Source organism: Cinclus cinclus, chromosome 1 (genome assembly GCF_963662255.1).
Source record: "Cinclus cinclus chromosome 1, bCinCin1.1, whole genome shotgun sequence".
NCBI lineage: Eukaryota > Metazoa > Chordata > Aves > Passeriformes > Cinclidae > Cinclus > Cinclus cinclus.
The window spans coordinates 82,967,626-82,993,522 of NC_085046.1; the positions used below are offsets into that span (position 1 = coordinate 82,967,626).

General features: G+C 40.3%; 1 protein-coding gene across 1 annotated transcript in view; it reads left to right on the plus strand.

Annotated features, from left to right (window-relative positions):
- Positions 1 to 23,683: 23,683 nt before the first annotated feature.
- VWC2 (von Willebrand factor C domain containing 2) overlaps positions 23,684 to 25,897 on the plus strand; it is a 52,805-nt gene continuing 50,591 nt past the window's right edge. The window contains exon 1 of the mRNA XM_062499983.1: positions 23,684 to 24,397. Within this exon, the coding sequence (XP_062355967.1) occupies positions 23,684 to 24,397 (714 nt within the window). The remainder of the gene's footprint in view (positions 24,398 to 25,897) is intronic.

Consider the following 25,897-nt stretch of genomic DNA (forward strand, 5'->3'; position numbering starts at 1 on the left):
CATGCTAATCTGCAGCTTTGCTTTGACCCCTTTACACAAAATCAAAGTGAAAAAAAGGTATGAAGATGTTCAAATGTCCCTGCCAGCAGCAACAGGGGAACAATTCTGACAATGGCCAGCAGACAGCAGTCATGGGGTTGTTCTTTGAGTATTTCATGCAAACTTAAATTTGGAAATGATAATTGTAGGACCTGAGAGACAGGTATTAAAGATTACAGAGTTTTAGTGTGAATCTCTTTCACATGGGATTACCCCAGGGAGATGACTGGAGTTTAAATATTCCCAGTTGTGCAGCCTCCAAGGCAGAGAGAAATGCACAAGTGTTCATGCCCTATTTTAATGACCTGATCTCAGTTTCAGAGCCCTGTTGTTCTGCCTACCTGTGGACAGCAGCATGGAGAGCTCACTATGATTTTTTCCTCCCCATAGGGAATTTTTGGCCAGGAAGAGGAAAAAATCAAAGCTGCTGCAGTGTGTTATATAACCTTTTCTTACCTTCTTTCCTTTTTTTTTTTTTTTTTTTCTTCAGATGAGAAAGTGTTGATCTTTCCCTTTTTCACAGCCTGGCTTCCCAGCTGCTAGCTTCCTTGCTTTTCTTACAAAGTTCTACCATATTAATCTGATCCTTTCTCTCTGTTACATCATTCTCTCACTTTAGCCCAGGAAGTTTGTTGCAAGTGGACTTCATTCATTTCAAATGAATTGACTGCTTTCAATTTTAACCAGACTGAAGCTGTGATTGTGTGTTGTTTATCCATAGTATGAATAGGGGAAAACTCTTCTTGCTGGGGAGAGATTTGAAGAGATTATTTAGCCTGAACTGTCTCCACTACCAAGACTGAGACTTCCTTAGGTAAGTTTGCTGACCTGTGGAATATACCTTTCTTTACTCATCTGCTTTTTTCCCCTGTCATTTTAATATCACAACACCATCTATCTATCTAGGTTGTACACTGCTGTCCTGAGATGTGTTTGATTTGTTGCTGTGAACAGGTAAAGATCTGTTTCCTTATTCATTGAGGGCACAAGGTGGTATGTTTTCAGTTTCACTATTAGTAGCTGAGAGATTTTCATCAACACAGCTGCTTTCTACATAGCTACAAACATTTGGAAATCTAAGGCTTACTCACAGCTGTCAGTCACTTGTAAGAGGTGCTTCATGACCCATTAACAAACCTGTCATATATGGCTTCCCTTTAATTAAATATTGCTAGGAATTTAGTCTTGGTACAACATTTCAGACTAATACAGAAAAATCCTTTTAAACTGCATAACAGATCAACATACCTACATGGCTCCCCCCTGTTCTACGGACTGGATGAAGCTGAAGTATACAAAATGTGCACATTGTTCAGCTTTTAGTGCCATTTGGGTTCCTACCAGCTTTACTAGCAATATAATTAGGGACGCCAGTTAATATCAGTGATGGTTTATGTGAATGGTGGTTTATTTAATTTTAATTACTGTGAGGGAAATCCCCAACCACTTTCTCAACAGTTTATCAATAGAGTTTTTTCATCTGATTGAAACAACTCTTGAAAAATAAAGAGGTCTGTAAAAGTTTCCCTGTTCAGTATCAAGCACAAGCAATTAAATAAATAAGCAGTTTTCCAATGGAATGGTTCTCATCCTGGGAAGAATTTCACCCCATCCTGCCCACCTCCTTCGGCAGGTACTGCTGAAAATCACACTTGTATGTAAGTGAGGTTCTTTCACTTTTAGGCCTGCCTATTTTCATTAAGTGTTTAATAAGTATTTGTGGCTAATGAGCTCTAAGTGTTTTGTTTCTTGCTTGGAAAAAAAAAAGATAATGTGCTGTTTGTCAATCAGGGTGCAGCTTTGAAGATTTCATTTCTTTAAGAACACATTTCACGCTCAGAAGACATTCCAAAAATCAGGAAATTCTGGCAAGTATGGATGATTCACTTACACTGTATTTTTCTAGTGTATGGTACTCATTTCTCCTGATCCTCAATTTTACTAGCAAAGTTGTCTGAAACAAGCTACTGCCTGGATGTACAAAAATCATTGTGTTGCAAGTTTGCCTGAATGGATCAGTCTACTTCTAACATTGATTTATTGTATGTGGTTCGCTTTGTTATACTCACTTAAACATTTTACTTTTTGAATTGATACATAATTTAATGACAGAAAAATAATAACAAGCTTTCTTCTATCACACAGAGCATTTAATCATCTTCATATATCATCCATAGGGATGGGATTCTCTTCTCACACCTACGCTTAGGAACATCAGCCAGAGCAGAATTGCACAACACAAGCATAACAAAAATGCAGCTCTAGAAGCATTTAACTTTACGAATAGATAATTTTAAGTAAGTTATTTACTGGAGACTTGTCTGTAAAATCTGGTCCTGGCATTTTGCTTAAGAACATTTTCAGGCCAGTGGTGCTTGACAAAGTCTTGTTTGCCAATGTATTTCCAAGTGCTGTTATAACTAGACCGTGTAGTTCTACACCTGTCTTCCCTCAGCAAAGAAACCAGGCATTTAAAAGGGGAGATCTCCAATGCCACGGTCAACAGATTTTATTTCTTCATGCACTTCCCATGTGGCTTTGAGTTGTGCTGAATGAATGAATCCTACAACACTAGGTCTTCATTCAGCGTCTAAGCGCTGGCTGGGGGCAAATCCAGCTCTGCAGATGTTTTCTTTTGGCAGGGTGAATATTGACAGGAACAGAACTTTTTTTTTTAATTGCAAATGTTTCTTCCACCTCTCAGTTCTGACTTGTTTGTTTGAGGAACACTATCCTGAGATATAAGACATCCTTATTTTGTTGCCAAATGCCTGAGCCATGGGTATTCTTTACAACTGTTTCAAAACCCCTCACATTTGTGTTCTTTTGGCTTGCTTTGCATCTGGATACATCAGCATCACTGTAAACTAAGGAAGGGAGAGGGAACAAAAGCCAAACCAAAACAAGCAAAAAGCTCTTCAAAAAAACCTCAACATGCTCCAGGCAAAGATAATGGAGCAAATGAATAAATGCTAGTTAAGCCTTACTTTGTATTGGGGAGTCACAGATATGTTGAGCAAAGAGGCCATGAGTATATAATATACCATGAGTACTTCCAAAAAGGCATAATGGCAATGTTGGTCTATTTAGCAGCTGTTACACAGCAAGGAAGCTGCAAGAAATTCATAAGAATCAAAGTAAGTGGTAACAAATTCTTGTTGAGTTTAAGAATCCTGCTTATTCTGTAAAATCAAATTTTATTTAGTGATGCTGAATAGCACCTGAAAAGTAAAAGTCTTTTCAGCAAGAGATGATGAATAGTGCAGCTTCAAGAATGTATTGATTACTGCAGAAATGAGAGAGGTTGTGCTGGTGAAACTGTGATATGTTCATTCTTCTGAATCCAAATAATGGGACTGTGTGTTCAGCCTCTGTGAGAGGTGTTTGGGCCCATGTAACATTCACTAATGGGTCTGAATCATCTTCAGACACGTATGGTATAAATAAACAGTTTCCCTATGCTGTACAGAAAAAATTAAAAGGTAGGCTAGATAAAGTGTCATGCTCAAGGGCATAGAGGAAGACCAAATCCAACCATTGTTCTTGTCAGCTGGTGCAGCATTTATCAGGTTGCTGATTAAGTGGAGGGTCCTACATTCTATTATTGGTGATGCTGGTCTGACAAGAAGTCCTGGTAAGGTGGCATACAAATGAACCCTGTTAATTTACGTACCATTAGAAACACAAGACAGAAGGAAGAAAATCAATGCTTTGTTTTATAGTAAAGAAAAAATCAATGAGGAAAGAAATGGTGTTTCCTAGGATCTCAGAAAATGTTTTGGGCTATGGGGAATAGTTAGAGGGAATTAAAACTATTTAATACATGCTGTCAGTGTCCCTTTAGAGAATGATGGTCTAGAGCTATCATTCTGTAATAAAAACATGAGTAAAATCCAGAAGTTCAAAGTTAGGAAAAGGAAGCAGAAGGGACTTCAGTTGTTTTTTTTATTTTAAATTAAACTGGCATCCAGCTTCATTGAGTCTATGAAAACTGAAGAAAATGTGTTAATAAATAAAATTTAAAAACAAATATGTGCAGCAAATAAGAGGCTACATGTAATCCAAAAATCCACAAGACATGTTTACCTAAGAGAACTGCCAGAAGTCAATTTTTAGTTATGTTATGTTTAGTTTAGTTATGTTTTTCTTTTTCTTTACAGTAGCAAATAAAGGATTGCTAGGGGGAAAAAATATAACAACAGACCAAAAAGGGAATCAAGTTTTCATGGTGTTGACTCTCATTCTTGGCAGTCTGCAGTTTAGAGACACCCTGAAACAGGTTTCATCAGGACCATCCTATTTAATTGTCCCTGACACTTTCATAATTTTTAATTGTTCTTTAAAGACAATACCCTGATTTAAAACAAAACAAAACAGAGAAGAGAAAACCACTTTTCAAGTATGCATATTATTAAAAAATAGTGGGCTTGATTTGTTTTAAACTTGTTAACTTTTCATTGGGTACCCCTACTTTCTATAGCACAACAAATGCTGAAAAATTGTTCCCCTAAGTCTGTCCTCATTTAATTTCTCAGTTCACAGAAGGACAGAATAAGCTAAGGTGAAAGGACCCACAAAGATTGTTGAAGTTCAACTCCTGGCCCTGCACAGGTTACCTTAATAATCACGTCGTGTGCCAGAGAGCATTGTCCAAACAGTTCTTGAACTCTCTCAGGCTGGTGCTGTGACCACTTCCCTGTGGAGCCTGCTCCAGTGCCCAAACACCCTCTGGGTGAAGAACCTTCCTCTGACATCCAACCTAAACCTCCCCTGACTCAGCTTCAGTCCCTTCCCTCGGGTCCTGTCGCTGTCACCACAGACCAGAGATCAGTGCCTGCCCTTCCTTCTCTCCTCATGAGGAAGCTGTGACTGCAGTGAGGTTTCCCCTCAGTCTCCTCCAGGCTGGACAGACCAAGTGACCTCAGCTGCTCCTCATATGGCTTCCTCTCCAGACCCTTCACCATCTTTGCTGCCTTCCTTTGGATGCTGTCTGATAACTTAATGTCCTTCTGAAATTGTGGCACCCAACACTGCCCCCAGCACTCGAGATGAGGCTGCACCAGTGGAGATGGAAGCAGGACAATCCCCCTCCCTTGCCCAGCTGTGATGCTGTGCCTGATGTCCCCCAGGACAGGGTTGGCCCTCCTGGCTGCCAAGGCACTGCTGGATCGTGGTCAACTTGCCATGGACCAGCACCCCCAGGTCCATTTCCACAGGGCTGCTCTCCAGCATCTCATTCCCCAGTCTATTCATTCATCCAGGGCTGTCCCATGCCAGGTGCAGAATCCCCACTTACTCATATTAAATACAGTTGCTGATAGCCCAGCCCTAGGTTATCCAACAGATTTCTGTTTCTTCTTGCCCCCTGGGCCCAAAAGTAATTTCCCTGTTAAATTGTTGTGGCCTTTGATATTAATTTTATCTGATATATAAATCATTCAATAACTCTAATTTTTTTTTTTTGCTTTTATGTTCATCTTTATAGGCACATTTTGTACATAATGTCATCTGGTGAATGAATTTATGCTGTGTCATAATGATGGTCTCTGTTTTCTCTTTCTTCCTAACTTTTAGTTAGGAAGTTCCTAATTTTTATCCTCTCCTGGTTTTGACTGCCAGTGAGCTTTGCAGAGTAGATTTTGAATACCTATCAACAGTGCCTCTGGAGTCTTTCTGAAGTGATAATATACCCCAAGTTCAACCCATCAGTGGTTTGCCCTTTGTTTAAATGTTGCTTGTCACATTATATGAAATTTTGTTACTCCTTTTTTCACTTCTTCTCCAGATCTCTCATATTATGGTGAAAAAGAGAAATTAGTTGGCACTAGGGAATGCTTCCACTCCTGTCTGTCTCTGTTGTTCCCCGCCTTTTAGCTAATTTCAAGCTGATCTTTCTCCTGTACCACACTTTATTTTTCAGCACCTTCTGATAAAGAACTTTATCTAAACTTTTATGGAAAACTGCATTTTATTCTGCTTCATTAGCTAGATTATTCTTTACAATATTTCCATGGATTTTATTCTTTTAGAATTTTAAGAAATTTGTGAGGCATGATTTATTTCTCATTAAAACATATCTGTTTATATATCCATACATACATTAAGACCTCACATAGTTTAAATGTCAGAAATATCAAAATTGCTGATCCATAAGTACTTTTGGATGCCTTTTAAAAATATATAACTAGCATTCTAAAATATCTTCTATTTCTCTGAGAGCAGGACCAACATAAGTGTTATACTGAACACAGTACATTTCTAGCAATTTCACATTTAAATTCTTTTAGAATTCCTAGAATTCTGTCGGAAATCTTGGAACTCTTTTCTGAATTAATTCTAAGAGATATAATTATATAATTATATAATTATAATTATAATTGATAAGAATTTTTATATATTTGTTTCAAAGGCTGCTTTGCTGATGCTTCAGTTTGGCCATAGTTTCTTAAATTAGCATCCTATAAAGAAGGATTCTGGCACAGAAATCTACCTAATGTCATATGCACCCTAACTACAGCCATTGTATCTCATTTTGTTTGGCATTTTAATAGTTTTCTTTTTTCTAATGTTTTGAAAAACATCCTCGGAGATTTGAACTGTTTTCTCAAGTGTTCCTCAAAAATCCTTTTTTTGGTTTGTCTCTCCATCATTTTTTCTTTTAAAATATATCCAAATAATTACCACTGAGAGTAAGTGAATTCAACTACTATTGAATAGTCTATACTTACAGTATATGTAATTGTTTTCAGCACTACACAGTCTTTACCACTGTCCTGGCTGACTGGTTGATTATGCCTTATGTAAAACATTTAATATATATTGATTGCATCTAGGCATGGAATTTTAATATGCAATGATGCTGTATTATGAAAGACTCCTGACTCTTTAATGTTTTAACTGCATTCTTTTTCTCCATTTCACTTTGGGTTTTTCCTTTCATATAGTTAGGAAAACCAGTCCTAAGAGGCATATCATTCTTCTTCTGGGAAATTTATCACAATTTCTCTCCAGATTTAGCTAGACCAAAGTTGGTCAGAAGCACTAGTCTAGCTTCCAAAAATGATTAGAAAAAATACAAAATGTGTGAATTAACACATCCAAGTAATCAAGGGCAACCACCAAACCATGGCTGAAATGCAAAGGGCAGATTTATCAGTTTATCTCACTAACAACACTGGGTGGCACAGACACATGGGCTCTGTTTGGCTTATTCATCCTACAGAGGTGGGGGTTCACTGCCAGCCTCACTGGAACAAAAGGCTTTGGGCATGTCTGAGAATGTGTTATGTGTTACCTCTCCATGGGAATCCTTCCTCTAAAAATAGGCAACACTAGGCATAATAAATGGAGTTTTCCCATACTGACATCTTCAGCATTCCCAGCTGCAAGGTCACTTTGAATGAAATTATTCTCTCTTCCTTGACATGCCTTTCAGTTTTCACCCTTTTCTCCCAGCACAATGATAGGCACTACTACATGGCCAAACACTGTAGTCTGTCTGAGACAATCCTAAAACCATTGATCATGGGAAATATGAAAAGACCATACATTGAAGAAAATTTGAGGTAAAATACTGCATTTTTGCCAGAAATTGTATTAAAACCAGAAGTCTCCCACCACTCTGAGCATAAGATTAACTTCAGAGGAGCTAGATACTCTTGGGGAAAATTTCAGAACATGTAGAATAATTCTTGGACCACCTCACTGGTCTTCTGATGGAGATGAGGATACGCAACTCCTGGATAATGCATTAAAAACTTGCAAAACCATCTGTTGTGTGCTAGATTAAAACTCCAGAGCTGGGTATTTTCCTTCTGAAAGGGGAGAGCAGGTATCAACAAGGGGACAGTAGAGCCAGTACACTTTATAGTTGTGCATCTGTCTAAGCAAGATTACTTCCTTAACCCATTTCCATCCACGAGATCATTTGACAATCAATTCCACTGTTCAGTATGGAAAGTATGGTCAAATATGTGTTCATTTGCTTCCTTCTAGTTTTGATATTATGACAAAATTGAATCTCCATTCTATATTCAATTTTTTTATGTCTCTCCTGACCACCATGTTTTCATAGAGTCATGTCTTTTACAAGTTGAGGAGTCTTGGTATGTACAGCATCTCCTTGTTGGTTGGTTGAGCAGATGGTTCCTGCTTGTCACATTTTTCTGTTCCTTTCTTCAGCCAATCATAAGTATTAGGAGATGATGGGAATCAAAACTGCATGTATGGCAGCTCTCTGTACTTTTCAACTGGATGCCTACCATCCTAGTCCCTGCTTCATTAGCATCAACCTGATATTGCCTTAGATCTATTGATTTTAACTCCAAAATCTCTTTCCTGAGTGGTAGCAGTTGCTTTACACTCATCATTGGGGACTTTCTGAAATTCTTTTTCCCCTCATTACTTTCCTTTACTAAAGCGGAATTTATTCTGTTTTTTTATTTGTAATATTTTTATTATAAGAAATCCTCTGCAATGATTTTCAATCAGATTCTCTTCTTACTCTTCACACCATGTTCTTTGTATTCACTTTCTAGATCACTTTTGAATGCACTAGAGTGAAGATACACCAGCATAAATATCTATTTCTTTTAATTTTGAAAAATAATGCTTTATTCATACCCTTTTCTTTTTTCTTATGCTTTAGTCCATTAATAGTTCATGAGAATGCCTTCCTTTTTACCCATGTCAGTTAAAGTCTTTTGGAAAAGACTTTTAAAGCCTTCGCCCCTCCAGATTAGTGTCATTAGCTGGATCATATTCATCTACACCATTCTCAGTTTCCTCAGACAATGCCAAGAGATTTGTGGGGCATAAATACCCTGCTTGACTCTCCCATAGTGCATTATTTTTCTTATATGCCTAGTATTTTTATTCTTCAGTATTGGTTTAGCCAGTACATTGCTCAGATTTTCTTCTACAGATTTTCGCATCATGTCAGGTTTTCTGGAAAGTGATATCTCTGGGACTCCATGAAAACCTTAGAATTAATATTACATTCTTCTGATATGAAGGCTGACGTGAGAAACTGCACATTGCTGTTAAAGTTCTGTATTAGGCTAAAACTCTTGGCTGAATCCTGAGAAATGGTCCCTGTACTTTATATCAACTTTGTTCTGAAACAAAGATTTGTTTGAGATGAAACCTCTGATGTACCCCAGTAAAAAACAACAACAAAAAAAGATTCTTTCACAGTGAACAGACACAAAAAAATTAAATTATCTTCTCTGTTATGGCCTCATTTCCTCCAAAGGCTTCTGATGTAATTTGTTTGAAAAAGATGCCTATGCTTCTATTTCCATTACAAAACTATAATATATTATTTTCCATGAGAGGAATCAAGGATGGGTCTTAGATTGTTATGGTCAGTACCGAGAATATACATGTACTCTTGGGTAGTAACTACATTTGGGACACCATGCAAGAAAAGGGTGTGTGGCATAAGATGGGAAAGATGGGAAGTTTCATTTATTCTTACTTTATGCACACACAGGAGTAAATCCGATGAAGCTGTTGAACAAAATCACTATTACAGGTAAGTCCAGACACTCGGAGAAGAACACTCAGTGAAGGAGAAAAAGTCTATCTTGAGTAAGAAAATGAGGAAATTCTTTTCTGCCACAAATGAAAACCTTGCAATAGAGTTCTGCACTGTGCCGGATGAAGACTTTTTAATGAGATGTTTTGTCAAATGGTTCTGATTGATTGAGTCAGACGGAATACAGCCATAGAACTGTAGCTGCTTCACCGGGATTTTCATCAGAAGGTACTTGGGTGACACTAAAATAACTTTCACTTGGGGTTTGTGGCAATTGCACAGGATGCAGGAAATCTTCATGTTTATCTTTTACTGCCCATACAAATTGCAAGTGAGTCAGACCCATTGGGTGAACTTTGATTCATTAATTTCTCTCTTCCCACTTAAGTAAATAATTCTTGTTAGGGAAAGAGAATGTTGATATCTATAAATCATAGATGTGGGTCTGGACAATATGAAAATGCAACACTGAGAGTGTTACTGATTTGTAGTTCTGAGAATGAAAACCAGGTATTCTAGAATGCTATGTAGCTCTTCACTGTCAAACAAAATTTAATATGAATTATTTAATTTTGTTCAAAATCCAAGTTCCAACTTCTTAAAAAGAATTGAAAATCACTTTACTTTTTATACATCAGTGATCCAGAAACACCACAGAAATTTTTCTCAGATGTATTCTCCCTCCTGAACACATCCTTCTATATTCTGGCTTTCATGGCATGATGGTCTCAAAGAAAGCTTTAGATAGAGACAATAAACTAGAAGATTGGGCTAGTCCATTAAACTTTCTAGCCATACTTTTATCTGTCAAAAAACAAAGGATTTTGCAGAGTGTTTGCAGATGATATTCCAGCCCAACCGTCCCAGTTAAACCTGTTTTCTGTTTCTCTGCTGTCTTCTCACTTCCCTGCCTTTCTCTCAGGCAGGCCACTTGCTGCATTTCCAGAGAAATTCCACAGGCTGACTTGAGGCATCTTTTATTTTCCTGTCCAGTGATGTTCTATTGTGCAGGGAGTGAAAAGATCAGAGGAAGGCAGAGGATTTTTGTTTTGGTTTTTGTGGGGCTTGTGCGGTTTGGTTTAGTCTTAACATTTAAATTATACAATTTTGGGATGACATTTTCAGGTCTATTTTCCAAAATCTTCTTAGATGATTAGAGATAAAATAATTAATTATTTCTTTATTCTAGTTCTATTCTGAGTACAGAAATTCCAGGATGCTCCAGCTTTGTCTGTATTACTGCTTGTTTCCCACCCTGATGCAGTATTAGTGCAACTGACAGAATATGGTATATATGTGTGCTGAAAGATTTGACCTGAGGCTTGTCATCAGGTTCCTGCAGGCTTGATATAATTGACTGTTTGGCTTTGATAGCCCTTTCCAGCAACTGTGTCAATTAACCCTGGGGACTGAGGGTTCCCCACACCAGCATAACACTCAATTTCTCCCCCCTAAGCAATGGATAATGTGAAACAGGTTTCTTCCCAAATAATCTACTGAAACCTCTGTTTAAGATGAAGAAGGATTGGGGGACCCACGTGTCACAGATCAACAAACAAATAACAAAACATTTCTAACAATTTAAGAGCCTTTGATTGTCCAGATGCCAGCTAGCAAGTGAACAGAGTAACACCTATCCACACATTTTCCTTTATCTTGTGGTGTGTTCAGCAATCTTGAGTTGCTGAGAATAAGGGCAAAAATTTATTCTTTAATTTGTACCCGACTTCCTGGCAAATTAATCTCTGTCAGGTACATATCAAAACAGAGTAGCTTTCTCTTGAATAATCTGAGCACCACAGCACAAAATAACAGAGAAATTAAAATACAGATGTGATCTGTGCAATGCAGATTCTAAAAAGCAATGTAACCAAACTTGGAAACCAAACATATGAACTAAAGCAGCAAAGGAATCTGTGAACATTTTTGCACTAAATCTTACCTCTATCAAAAGCCTGAGTCAACATATCAAAGAAATCCCATTAGTACCAAAGAAAAAGCCTAGACACAGATCCAGTGAACTACTACTGGATTTTTTGCCTCTGCTTGAGGGATTTTTCTTCCATCTACAAATCACCATGGATTTGTTTAACAGCAGGAACTGCTTACTTAAAACCTCAGGTGTGTTCGGTATTTTCCTTTTCCAAAATCAGTTATAACCTCTATCTTTCTAAAGAAAAATTAATCCCAAGTGGGGAAAAAAAAAAAAAAAAGAAGCATTGGAGATAGAAGAAGGTTGCTTTTTCCCCCGTTTATCTCATTCCAATCTGTTTGATCAAAAAAAAGGTAGAAAAGTTCTGGGAGCTTGCTCTTATGTTTACTTCTTACTTAAGACTTGGCTTGGGAAAAAAGTGTTTTAAAATAAACTAAGGCAAAAACTTTCGAGGAGAGTTGAGAGTTTGTGCCATAATCAACCATCTCAGTTCTGTTTAAAGCACAAAAGTGTTTTTCACCAGGCTTTCAGCCAAAGATAGCTAGCTCTTATTAATAACATATTCGTACTCTGGGAGAAAGAAATCCAGCCTAAGGGCCTGAGCTATAGAGGCACTGGTCACCTGCAGCTCTAATCAACTTCAATGGAAAGTAGATGTCTCTGTAGATCAGAATTTACTGGAACAGAATTTCAGCCTCAGGATAAAATGAGGCTTTTTAAAGAAATTTAATTTACAGAGAGAAATATGACTGCTTGGGGTGGTTGCAAGCTGCTATGCAAGGATCTCTCCAAAGGCCCAAGCTAGAATTTGATGGAGTAATGGCAAGGGCATCTCCTTTCCTGGATACAACTCATATAGATTGTTACTCTCCTTAATTCAAAAAAACACAACCAACCAACCAAAGAAACCCCAAAACAAAACACCCTCACAACTAAAAATGATTGATTCCAAAAGATAGAGGAGGAAAATGAAAACTCCAATGGACTGTCAGGCATAATACAAATAATATGCCAGCTTTGGCACCCAGGAATAACCTAGGCTCCTAGGTTATTTATCCTAGTTTCTTGAATGATCTTTATGTAGCATTTACTGGTACAAAACAAAATTTTCTTTTTTGAATTAAATATATTGAATTCATTCCAATAGTAAAAGAAAATTGTATATGTGCACATAAACACCTGTTCTTAAATTTATCAGGGAAAAGGAACTTAAGTGGACCCTCATAAAAAAAGAAAGGCAAAAGGTTACATGAAACAAAAGGAACCTAAGTTTCAGAAATCAAACAGCTAGCAAAACAAAGTTCATTTCAATGTCAACACTAGATTACTTCCTCAGCAGATAGCTATTTTGGGGATAATTATGATGGGGGTTCAACAGTGTTTAGAAATGGAGTTAAAAAACAAGGCAATGCTTACAGGGCAATGCTAAGGATTAGATTTTCAGAAGTCCTGGACATTAATCTGTTTCTCCTGTAAAACTAATTGCTACATTATTTCTGATTTCTCAAGAGGGTATAGACATATTGTTTTCCACTATTTATGTCTTGAATGCTTTTTCTGTCATGTGCCAAGTTATACACCTTGACTACTTGCAAAATTAGCATATGATATCACTTAAGCTACCATTAAGCAAAAATGTCTTGGAAGTATTTTTTACGTGGAGTTTTGAGACTGTTTTCAAAGATAGGAATGGCAAAATTATTTTTAGCCTAAAGTGAAAGAAAAGAAAACTGTGATATTAGATTGTTTTCTTTTCTCTGGGACCGATGTCCCTGCTCGGAGCAGAGGTGTTGGATCCAGATGATCTTTAAGGTCCCTTCCAACCCAGGCTGTTCTATGATTCCATGATTCTCCAGAGCAGGCCACTGCCCAGTGGGCTGAGGATCTTTGACAATCAGGCTCCTTGTTTTCATAATTTTTTTCTTGGCCTGTCAGAAGTCCTAACTAGTCAAATCCTTCCTGCGTCTTGAATGTACTAGATGCATTGATCTTCTTTCTCTTCTTCTGTTATTGCTGCTGGTGATCTTAGGCAGAAATTGAGGTATAGGTTTGTATGGAATTGCTGCATTGGGTCAGCAGCCTGAATCTGCTTTAGCAATCAGTAATTGTGTTAAATCTGGATTAATTTTAATAATAGGGGAAGGAAGGATGCATTTTGAAAGCCTTTAAAGGCAAGAGTTTAACACTGTGATTACTAAGTTAGGAATGGTTGATTCAGGTAAACAAATTAATGGCTGATTTCATATCCTGATATTTCTCCAACAACCATTTGACCCCCTAGAGAAAGATTCAACTTCTCTTTTGTTTTTTGGTTTGTTTTTTTTTTTTTTAGCCAGACATTTTTGTCAGTTCTTGGTCTATGGCTTCTGCTCTAAAACCAAGTTGAAGATCAAGTTTGGTTTTTGACAATGCCAAAGTATGGACTGACAAATTAGAGCACAAGGCCTGTTCACATGCAAATTTATTTGGGTCATGAATAGTTTCTGATTAGAGTTAGACTTATTAGAAGAAAACACACAGAGTCACAGAATTACTGAGTTTGGAAAGGACCTCTAGGATCACATGTTGAGCCCAATCTGTCTCTAAACACTGAGCAGAGCTGGAGATGGGCATTAAAAGGGTTTTGCTCAACTTTTCCTTCTTAAGTTGGTTGCCTTGACAGTGGGGAGTCTTGGTCAGTCTTTCTCCAGGAAGCTATTTAAAGCAGAGCAGTATTAAGTGAGGAATTGCCAGTAACCTGGTGGTTAGGGAAGGTAGGACTATGGGGTTAAATATCCTCAGATGTGGGGGAAGGAAGAAACTTGTGGTTCTATCTGTTTTTTTTTTCCTAATTCACTGTCAGTAGTGTCACAGGGGCGATTTTGTGAGCATCTAGGCTGTTAGTTTCTTCACTGATTTTCAAGGACCTAATCTGAAAAGTCAGTTCTTACCAAGTCCTGTCTTTAATAACTCTCAAGCAGTATTGTGTGTAGTAAGGGACATTGTGTTGTTCCCTGTTATCTTCTTCCAACAAATAGTAAACTCAACCAGCATGACAAGCTTGTACTCATTACTGCACTTACAGAATACCTCCATTTATTTCATATTAAACTTTGACCATAGTGCTAGAGTACCCTGCTTGCTATACTTGACCTAAGGGCATCAGTACATCAAGGCCTGCTAACAAGCAAACAATGCACCAAGATTTTTATACAAATGAGCTAAATTTTTGTACATATATAAGGGATGAAGTACACCAGCTATGCAACAATGCAGTATTCTATTCAATATTCTACCAGGGAAGAGAGGAAACTTGGACTGGTAAAGGCAAAATTGAAAGAGAAGATGAGAGAGAAGCAAGAGTTTTACAGAAACTTCTCAGCCCACACCTGTTGTATGACTTCAGGCCATTTATGTCCATCCTTTTCCTTCTTTCTTGGTCACTGAAGGATCTAGGGATCCCAACCAATTTGTTAAGTATTTGTGCAGTGCCTGGATATGAACACCCAGTTTGCACCCAGAGTGTCTTAGTCCTTTGTGAAAACACAGCAATTAATAAGCCTTCTGTTTGTCTGTTTCCTAATTCAAGTTCTAGCCCAAAGATTGTCTAGTCTGACTTTTCTTGCTCTGCTGTGTCAGCCTGAAGCCTAAATTATGATTTTTGAGCCATGTAACTTTTCCTATTAGAGAGAAAACTGTATCACCAGCCCCTGTGATTTCAGAAGGTCCTGAATGTAATCATCTCCAGTAATTAGATCTAGGGACAGAACATTTGGGAATCTGAAATTCATGAAACTTTCAATATGTTAAAAATCATAATTTACCCAGCTTTTAAAATTATTACATTATCAAATGTATATGAACTCATTTAAAGGCTTTATTGGGCCTTTAATTTAAGAAGAGCAACAAAATAATCCATTACTCACCAGGTGCTGTATCACAGGTACCTGCTAAGGGACACAGGGACTTCTATAGTAACATAGGGAAGGTTAATGACAGGAAAGCAAAAGCATTTGAACACAATAATTAGCAGAATTTTCTTACAGATGGGTAACTCTAAATCTATTAACTCCAGCATCCAAGGTGCATACTCAATGTGCCTAATGTGGCCTGGGCACTTCCATGGGTACAGTCTCCTGTGAGGTCATTGGTGGATATAATAAGGCACATCTTTGGGGACAGTCACTGTAATGTTGCTCCTTGCTATCAATTCACCTCTTTATGTGAAACTTTGAGAAAGCAATTCCTTCGTCAAGGCTCCTTTGGTTGAGCTTAGACAGCAGATTCAAAAAGTAAGGAGGGCAGTAGGATCAGACGTGTATGCATTATTCATGAAGTGTCATCGCACAAGCTGCAATTTTTACAAACTAGATTGTAATAATGAGGAAAAAAAGAGGGCAAAGAATAGGAGAAGTTTGAAGATGTCTTCTGGAAAGCATATCACTGAGGCCTTTGTAACTAGAAGGTTATGCTCAGTCAGTTTTGGAGAATATCCCTTAAGCTCCATGATGGCTCTCTGAGTCTGCAGACTTCTGCAGACTGTTAAGATTTTGGATTTTTTTTTCCATGTTTTTTTTTTCCGTTTGTTTGTTTTGTTTTGTTTTGTTAATACTACAGGATCAAGTGCCTGGAAGTTATACTCTAACCCTATAAACTACAGGGAGAAGGAAGGCTTTTGCACAGATATTGTGAATTCTTTCCAGTTCTTGATATAGAAAACAATTTCATTATTTTTAAGGATATTTCTTGGTAAGAGACAAGAGTTTATATCTACCAACCATATAATAAATGGTTTTACTCTACACTAATAATATTAACAGAGTAAATAAAAGCAATGTGTTTAAACACATTTTAATTTCATATACATACATATTTCATAAAACACCCATGTTGTTTTTCAAATAGTGCAATGGATAAGCAATACTAAACAGTAAAACTGATGTTACAAAAATTACAAAGAAAGAGAATGGAAATAAATATTGGTGTGAGTTATAGAGAAAAATTAATTTTGCCAGTAATAGATTTATTTTTCCCTATCTTCCTGTAAGATACATAAGTTTGTTTGTTTTGGTTTTTTTTAATTCCATTTACTCATTAAGTTTAGGTCAATGTTTAATACAATAAAAGTCAAGAAATCCCAAGAGAACTGGAGAGAGAGCAGAGCTGGATTTTTGATTTCAGGGGGTTGTGTTTTCTCCAATAAACTAAAGAGCAATGGAAGGATGAGATCTATCAAGTTAAAATAGAGAACAAGATAGGAATCAATTTTTTTAGAAACCTTGTGATAGTTGATGCTGTCTTTATTGAAGAACTTCACATGACCAAAATGTATCTAAAGAAACTTAAATATTGTAACTAAATAAACAATTTAATCATAAGTAATAAAGGGAAAAGTTATAGTAATCTGCAATTTTAACTGTATTTTAGATTCTCTGTGAAGAGACCTAAACACAAGCCTAAGAAACACATTTTTCACTTTTCCAAAACAATGACAATGTAAAACCTAAAACCATTGGTAGTGCATCCTTTGGCTTTGCAAAATAGAAGAACAAGGATTACGACTTGTTTATACAAAAGACTGCGTATTTAAATGTTGCATGTTATTTTGTCCATCAAAATCTCTGCAGAGCTTGCAGGGCAAAGAAATTGATATTTTCAAAGAGAGATTTTCAGAGTTTTTTGAAGCAAAACTAGTCTTCTTTCTGATATTTTGAAACAAGCTTCATTATAGATACCTTTAATTAGGATATTTAACATTAAATTAAATATTTTATTTATCTATTTGTCATGGTTTAACTCCAAATGTAATCCCAGCTCCATGCAGTCACTTCTTCAGTCACTGGTGGGATGGTGAGGAGATTTGGAAAAGGGATAAAATTCACTGGTTGAGATAAAGACAGTTTAATAGGTAAAGCAAAAGCAGTGCACATAAGTAAAACAAGGAATTTATGCACCTCTTCCCATGGTCAGGCTGGTGTTCAGGCATCCCCATGGAAACATGGCTCCACCACACGTAAAGGTGACGTGGGAAGATAAACACCATCACTCCAGACCTACTCCTCATCACTCTTCATTATTCTTCCTCCAGCTTTAAACCCTAGCCATGATGCCATAGAGTATGGTATGGGATCAGTTGGGATCAGCTGATCTGGCTGTGCCCCCTCCCACCTCCTTGTGTCCCTGGCCTCCTTGCTGGTAGAGTGGGGTGAGAACCAGAAAAGGCCTTGGCTCTGCAAGCACTGCTCTGTTACAGTGAAAACCTCCCTGAATTATCGACACTGTTTTCAGTACAAATCAAAACCACCTACCGTGAAGCAAATTAACTCCACCCCAGTCAAAACCAGCAGAGCATTAGATTTATATTTTGCTTAATAATGAGACAAATCATAAGCTAAAGGGGAGTTCCTAGAACATAAACCAGTAGCAGCAAAAATCTTGTTTAAAAGATGTTTTCTAAACCCACGACTTCTAAAGCTCAAATCTCCCTTTGGTCTACAGAGATTTTTTAATTTATTTTTTTAATTTACAGGTAATAAGCAAAACTTTAACCAAAAATTCATTCTTATTTATTTCCCAGCATGTGATTTACATAAAAACCCCTGTGATTTACAGAAGTGTAGGAGAGTATTGAAGATCCTAAACTCTAAATGACTGGGGGGAGGGAGGGGTGGTGATGTTCATTAACACAAAGCAGGAAAAATAATATTATATCAATATTTATGAAAAACTAAGTAAAGTAAAAGCAATTAAGACAATTGTGAGTAAAACTTGTGCAATGCTGTGTAATACTTCTTCAATAACTAAAAAATTAATGACTTCAGAAATAAGGTGGCATCAGAAAAGTGAAAAAAAGAATGAACAAGAATGTGTCTTGAGTATCCTTTGACAAGTGGCATAAAGAAAACAAGAAATAAAATCTAAAAGATGAATTATAACCTTTTAAAATAGTTATGGATGCTTGCTCTATTTATTTTTTAAGAGTTGTTTAAACTGTTTATTTATAATTGAGCCTTTCAAATACATGATTTGTTAGAGTAATATATACTTCAGCTTTGTCTCTTTGTCTTCAGACTGACTGCTATTTGAAGGCCTTATTTTATATGGCTGGACTAATGCTATTGCACAAATTGCCACCTTTTGAAGGCTGTGATTTCAACCTGCCTGAACAACTGCTACTTTAGCACCACAATAAAAAAAAAAAAAATACCTTTCATATAACAACTCTCTTCCTTTCAGGAGGAATAATGAAACAAAGCAAAATAAAAAGGCACAACCATCCCTTTTCCCAGAGGAATCATGCTTTGGGGACATCTCCTCCCCTCTCACCTTCCAGAGTTTCAGAGTGCTGCACCGACATGGGCACTGCAGCACACAGCTGCTGCAGCACTGCTCCCCCTGAGCACGCCCTGTCCTCCCCCTGGGCTCTGCAGGTATCTGTCACCAAAGCCAACCTCACTATTCTGTGGTTTCCAACACCCACCCACTCCCCACTTGCACTGGGGCTCCTCTTCTGCTGCCCCTGCCCAGCTTTCCACGGTGCCATGGGACTTCCTCCTCTTTTCTCTCCCTGTCTCCTCACTGGTAAAATGGTCCCTGCTTGAGAACATGTGAAGGGATTGGATGTTTCAGGTGATCCCCTGGAGTGCAGGGTTGCATGTCTGAACTGGGGTATGTGCATATCAAAGATATTAGGCTAAAAGTGGTTGTCTTCAGTACTCTCAGATGTCTGCCTAGATCATGTCTGCCTAGCTGCGAGGTTTTGAGTTTATGTTGTAATTACCCAGTCAGAGAACCAACTTTAACTTGGCTTAACTTTAAAGACTGTACATTTCAAATCTTGTTGTTCATACAAAGGTCACCTTAAAAATATTAATCTAAATTTCAGTCCCCCTACAGTAGATGTAGATGTTTAATTAAGTATTTTTGACTAATAGCCAGCTATCTTCAGCATGGATGTCCACCTTCACTGTCTTGTCTGGTCTAATGGAAATGGTCAGCTTAAGTTGTCCCTTGTCAGAACAATTTTTACTTCAACTACGGAGTTTCTTTTTGTTTCCCATTCAACTGCATCCTATAAAATTAAGCTAGTTCTTAGTAAAACTAAGCTAAAACAGTAAGAACTCTTTTGTGCATATGACAGCTCTTTTTTAGCTAATACAAAGTTCTCATCATGCAGACAATAGCCAGAGGAAAGTCTTGAATGGGATGCAGAACTTGATCCTCATCTAGATACAGAGTTGTCCTTGCTGCTGTTGACTGGGGTGGGGTGGGGGAGCAGAGTACGGAAACTTGGAGCTGTATTTTTATGCTGAATTTGTTCAGTGAATAAACAGGATTTCAGTCTCCAGGACCTTACATGTTACAGCATAAGTATATAATTTCTCATTTAAAACACTGTTAGAAGCTGCCATTAGATGACAGATTTTCGTTATTCTCTCTCCTGATTCAGACTTCACTGAAGAAAACACCAAACATTTCCTACTATCTGCTGTTTAACCATTTGGATTATAACATATTGCAAGCTGATTCTATGACATTAATGTAGTGGTCGCATGTCAGTTCTGCAAGGGTTCTAATATCAGTTACAATTCATCACTAAATATACCTACAAATCTGAATAAACAGAGCCTGAAGTCCAATGAGAAGTCCTTTAGAAAAATAAATGAGGGTATTTACTTCTTACTTTGCCCAGCAGGCTAGAATGACCTGCAGTTTGTTGTTATGAAAGTGCTCTGAGGCTTTGCCCTTCTTACTACAGAACAAGAAGTCCAAGTGTCTTGAACCATCAGCTCCAGCTGATGATCTGTGTGCTATGTAACCAGGGGTGGGAGAGGCAGCACTCCTAGAAAGAGAGCCCTGGATGCTGAAGAGCTCAGATTTTGTTCCAAAGTTTCACCTGGGAACCCATGAAAATGTCAGACCCATAAACTGGCTTCTCTGCTCTTTATCACAGACATAGCATTGCCTTCCCAAGGCCCTTATTTTCTTCTGCCTTGCTCTATCCACAAGCAGCTGCTGCTGAACAGCAATGCTCACAGGCTTTTGAACTCAAAGGTAAGTTTGTCATTCAAGTTGTTCATCTACAATTAGCAATGGGGTGTACTGGTTGCTCACCCCAAGTTAGGGTTTAAACTATATAAGGCATACAATGTTTTAGGTTTAGACATGGCAAAGATAAAATTCTTTACTCAGAGGTAATGAGATGGTAATTTGAAAGGAAGTACTTTATTATTATTATTATTATTATTAGTCAGATAAGGAGAAAAGTCTATCTTAACTCCTTAGGAATTTGTTTAGAAACACCCTAGCAATATGGAGTCTCATTTTACTAGTGCAACCCATGGAAAAAACTTGACTTCTTCATATCCTTCAAAACTTAAGTCTTGTATTTTAAAGTTTTAGAGAATTGAAGCATTATTTAGCAGGTGAACATCTGACTGGAAGATATGAGGTGGTTTCAAGAGAAATATTTTTGAAAATTAGACAGGAGTCGGTACTTTTTAACAGCAACAACCCAGCAGCAAAAAGAGCTTAGAGCCTGCATCCTCCTGAGGAGGAATTTAAGTATCTGGGTTGTCACAAATAACAGGTGCTCATGAAGGTACTTAACAATGAAACATTAGTATCCAGCACATTTTCAGTGCTCTCTTGAGTACTGATACTGCAGTGCTACCATTTCAACAGGAAAAAAAGAAACCAAAACAAACCCGAAAATTATACCTAGCCTAAAAATTTCAGATATGGTGCCAAACACATTGGGAAATCCAACCCTAGATATGAGTAGGGCGCAGCAGATGTTAAAAGTGCTACTGCAGCAGAGGGTTAGTGCAGCTGGGACTGTTCTGGAACACCTGTAAAGCAAAAATCAGAAAAGAAGATTATACTGGTATGTCATCTAACGCAGCTTAAAAATAAATAACTACATAAATAAATAACCTATTCAGTTCCAAGCCCTCGCTTAGATCCTGAACAAAAGTACTGCTAGCTTTTCTTCTGAGTTTCTGTCTCAACACTTCTTCAGCGGTCCTTTCATAACAGACCATCCTACCCTTCTTTCTTTTTGTCTCATAAAAGTATAAAGGAGAAAAACGCAACTATATTTAACTTCAGAACTGTCCATCAGCCACGAAAAAGCATAAGCATTTCAACTAGTAACCACGTAGCACTTCGCTGGTAGAGCAGGCAGGGGAGCGCTAACGCACAGTGCCGCGCGATGCTGCGGCGCGGGCAGCCACGGACGGGACTAAAGGCTGCTCAGCCGCCCCTGCCCGCGCCCGGGGCGGGTCCGCAGGTGTGCGCGGCGGTGCCCACTCGGCCCCGGCAGCAGGGGCTCGTCCCGCACCGCGGGGAGAGCGCCCATCGCCGCGCCCCGAACCGACGCCCCTAACAGCGCCAAAAGTTTCAGCCGCCGGCGTGCGGGGCCGACCCCCAACGCGCCCGCCTTGCCCCGCTTTCCCTCCCGACAGCCGCTCGCCGAGCCCGGAGCGCGGCCGCGGCGGGGCCCTGCGGCAGGAGCGAGCTGCCCCCGCCCCGCACACCCTCCGGCAGCGGCGGGGGCGGGCAGGGCCGCGGCACCGCCGCCCCCCGGCGGGCACCGAGTCCCGCCCCGCGCCGCGCCCTGCGCCCGGCCCGCACCCGCGGCGCGGAGACAGGCAGGGAGCGCCCCGTGCTGCCTCGCCGCCCCCGGGGACGGGGGCTCCCGGCCGCCATGTGAGAGCAGCGGGGCCCGTGGAGGAGCCCGTCCCCGGGGCGGCGGGGCCGCACCGCCTGTGGCCGCCGCGCCGCGCTGCGGGCTCGGCAGGTCTGCGGAGGCGAGCGGGCAGCAACAAGGCACCGCCGGCCGGCCGGCCGCGGCCCCGCCATGGGAGCCGGGCGCGGGGCGAGGCTCGCCGCCCCGAGCCGCCGCCGGGGCTGAGCGCGGCGCCAGAGCAGGTACGGAGGGACAGAACGAGGGAGGGACGGAGGGAGGCACGGAGGCGTCGCGCCGGGCCACGGGGGAGCCGGCCCGGCTGGGGAAGGGGCTGGCCCGGCTCCCCTCGCTCCACCGGGAGGGGGTCGGGCGGCGCTGCCCGCTCCTCCGGAAAGTTTGGGCGGGCGGCGCGGAGCCCCGGCTCCCCCGCGGCGGTCGGGCCGGGCCGGGCCGGGCCGGACCGGACCAGGCAGTGCTGCCGGGCGGGAGCGCGGTGCTATCGCCGAGGGCCGGAGAGGCGGGCGGGCAGGCAGAGAGAGAGAGGCTTTTAAATGGCTTTGGGGAGCGGTACCGCGGAGGTGGGGTCGTGCTGGGAGGCCGCGAGCGAGCGGCATTGCTTGTCGTGGCCGGAGTTGTGTATGTAATTTGGTTTTGGGTTTGGTTTTTTTTCTGTTTGGCTTTTTTTTTTTTTTTTTTGTCTTCGATTTGGCGTGCGGTGTTTAAGGGAGAGGAGCCCTGAACGCAGCCGAACTCCTCGAGGATGTGGGTTAAATGAGCCTCGGCTGCGGAAACTCGGAGCGGCTCTACCTCGTATTTCGAACACAGGCGAAGAAGAGGTGGTGGTGTGTGCTGGTTTCGGTAGTTCGGAAGGGAGGGAGTTTGTGTCTGCTCGCTTTAGTGTGCTCGATTTTAGTTGTCTATAACTGAAACGTGCTCGCTGGTTGGTATTTAAACAAAACCCAAACCGGCGTACTTCAGACTGAATAAGAGGTTAATGAAAATCATCATGTGTGCAGGCAGTGAATAGCACTCAACTGGATAATTTCTATTCCGGACCCTGCTGGATTTCGGGGAGCTCCATCTAATTCATCGGGCGTCCGTCTTCTTCACATATTATCATTTGAAAGTTAAAAATAACCCCCCAAGAGCTCTGAGTTTTACCTGCACCTGCCTTTGCAAACGCTGACTCCCCGGAGTTCTGCGTGGTGCTCTCTTGGAGCCGAAGATGCCCCGTCCGTATCCAGAGCCCTGCTATTTATAAGACTTGGCAGAGCGGGGGAGGAGGAGGAGGGATGCAGCAGCAGGCTGTTTGCCTTTTGCATAAACTACAGAGGCAGGTTGCATATTGTTTGAGATGTTGCATCGGTGGAGGCGAGGCGGGGTGCGGAGGGGAAGAAGTGCAGAGGCTGAAGTATTCCTAATCCTTCTTTTCCTAGGGACTGTGGCTTTATGAAGCGCTTCCCTCCGATGTGAATGCAGTGTCCCCTGTGGGATGCAGTAGGTGATGCCCAGCTCTACTGCAATGGCAATTGGAGCTCTCTCTAGTTCTCTCCTCGTTACCTGCTGCCTCATGGTTGCCCTCTGTAGCTCCACCGTCCCCGTACAAAAACTGGCCAAGGCTCAAGACAAACAGGAGATAAAGGCGAGCCAGGAAAAGAGGGATCACACGTCTACAAGGGACAGCCAGACAGGTCCAGGGAAAATGAACGAGATCGGCAGGAGCGGGAGGGAGGAGGGTAGCAGGGACTGGAAGAGCAAAGGAAACAGAAACTACTCGAACAAGGAGTCTTGGACTAAGCAAAAGCAGGCTTGGAACAGCCAGGGAACAAGCAGTAAATCTGGGAACATTCAAGTGCAAGAGCAAAGGGATGCTGCTCCTGAGGAACCTCAGGTGGCTGAAGACTCATCTCTCGCAGCATCTGTTGCGAGCGTCACTCCCGAGCCTCCGGAGGAGTACGCCTATCCGGACTACCGGGGGAAAGGCTGCGTGGACGAGAGCGGCTTCGTCTATGCCATCGGGGAGAAGTTTGCGCCGGGCCCCTCTGCCTGCCCCTGCCTCTGCACTGAGGAGGGCCCGCTATGTATCCAGCCCGAGTGCCCCAGGCTCCACCCTCGCTGCATCCATGTGGACACCACGCAGTGCTGCCCGCAGTGCAAGGAGAGGAAGAACTACTGCGAGTTCCGAGGGAAAACCTACCAGACCCTAGAGGAGTTCATGGTAAGGAAAGAAGCCAAAAGTAATTTTGTGGGTTATTCTCTTGTTTAAAGTGATGCTATGATCTTTTAACTTCTTTCTCAGAGGGTGTTCTGGGTTTGCCCCTCCTCTTTTAATTTTTGTGTTAATATTACTTCTGCAGTCCTGTAAAATATTCCCCTTAAACATGACCTTTCTTGCTCTATGATACTCTAACATTTTTAAATAAGGGTGCTGATCTTTATTAATTCCTTTGGTATTTAGAGTAAAAAAATACTACTTGGAAGGATGCTACTCGATGGTGTTATGGATTTTCAGCAATACATTTGTTTCCTTGTTTAACTATTAACTGTTAAATTTCTGCCTTTCAGGGATCAAGCAGGGTTTTATGGGCTGACTTCTTTTCCTACTAATCAGTCTGTGATGATCCCTTCTTTTTTAATAATAATTACTTTTTCCTTTTTAAGTGTTTGAGTAGTGCTGCCAAGGTTGCATAATGTTTGCTTTCTGTGAATGACTACAGGCCTTCTTTTTAGTAATAGTGTGGTTTCCAGTATAGATTGAAGTGATACATAAAGAAAGGGCTTGAAAAGCTTCATGTTCAGGGAAGTCCTTTTAGACTAAGGTCTTTCTAGCATTGTTGTGTAAGGTCGTTATCATTGAAAATGCAGGATGTTACAGTGAACTCAAAAGTTTTGGACTTGGGGGCCAGTTTTCCAACTGTTTACCTTGTCTTTTTCCATTTAGTATTTTATTGTGTTTGAGACCTGTGAGCAGGCTCTAAGAATGGCTTGTGAATTTTCTTGTGAATGACTGTTAGATACAGGGCTGTTCCAAAACCCATTTCTGAATACACAGGAGAGTTTCATGATGAAAACTGAGGGGAGTATGAAATATAATTCAAGGTTATGGAAGCTGAGCCCCTCTCAGGATGGAGAAAAAGAAAATGTATTTTTGAAGGCTGAAAGTAAGTTGCCACCTTTGTTCTCTGGTATTTGCATGTTCCTGAAAACATAAATTGGGTTCATAATTACTTTGCATATTCTTCAATTTAAGAGAAAATAAATAACAGAGCAGAACTACTTCTCCATAATAAGTAAGAGCATTGTTATTTACTCGTTTTAGGCAGTAGTTTTCAGAGCAGGGGTGAATTCCAAGGTGTGGCAGTAAACATTGTATCATCCTCCCTTTTTCCATGTCACCCTCAAGGGTTGCATTGAACTTCTGGGTGGCAGTTTTCTACTTAGGAGGGAGCAGCTACCTTAACAGCAGCTAGTTGCTGTGACCTTTTCGGAGATGGCTTGTGAGATCCTTTCTTTCCCAGCAAACTTAATTCTTGAGAGGTGGCCAAAAGATGAAGATTCTCCACACTCTCTCCATATGTCAGCATTTTAAAAGTTTCTCCCTGCTTTTCATTCATGATCTTCTACAGAGTTTCATTTCTTAGCCTTTTTCTGTAGTGGTGGTGTCTCAATGGCTGTAAAACAAGCCTAAAATACTGTGTTAAAGTCATAGTGAGCGTAG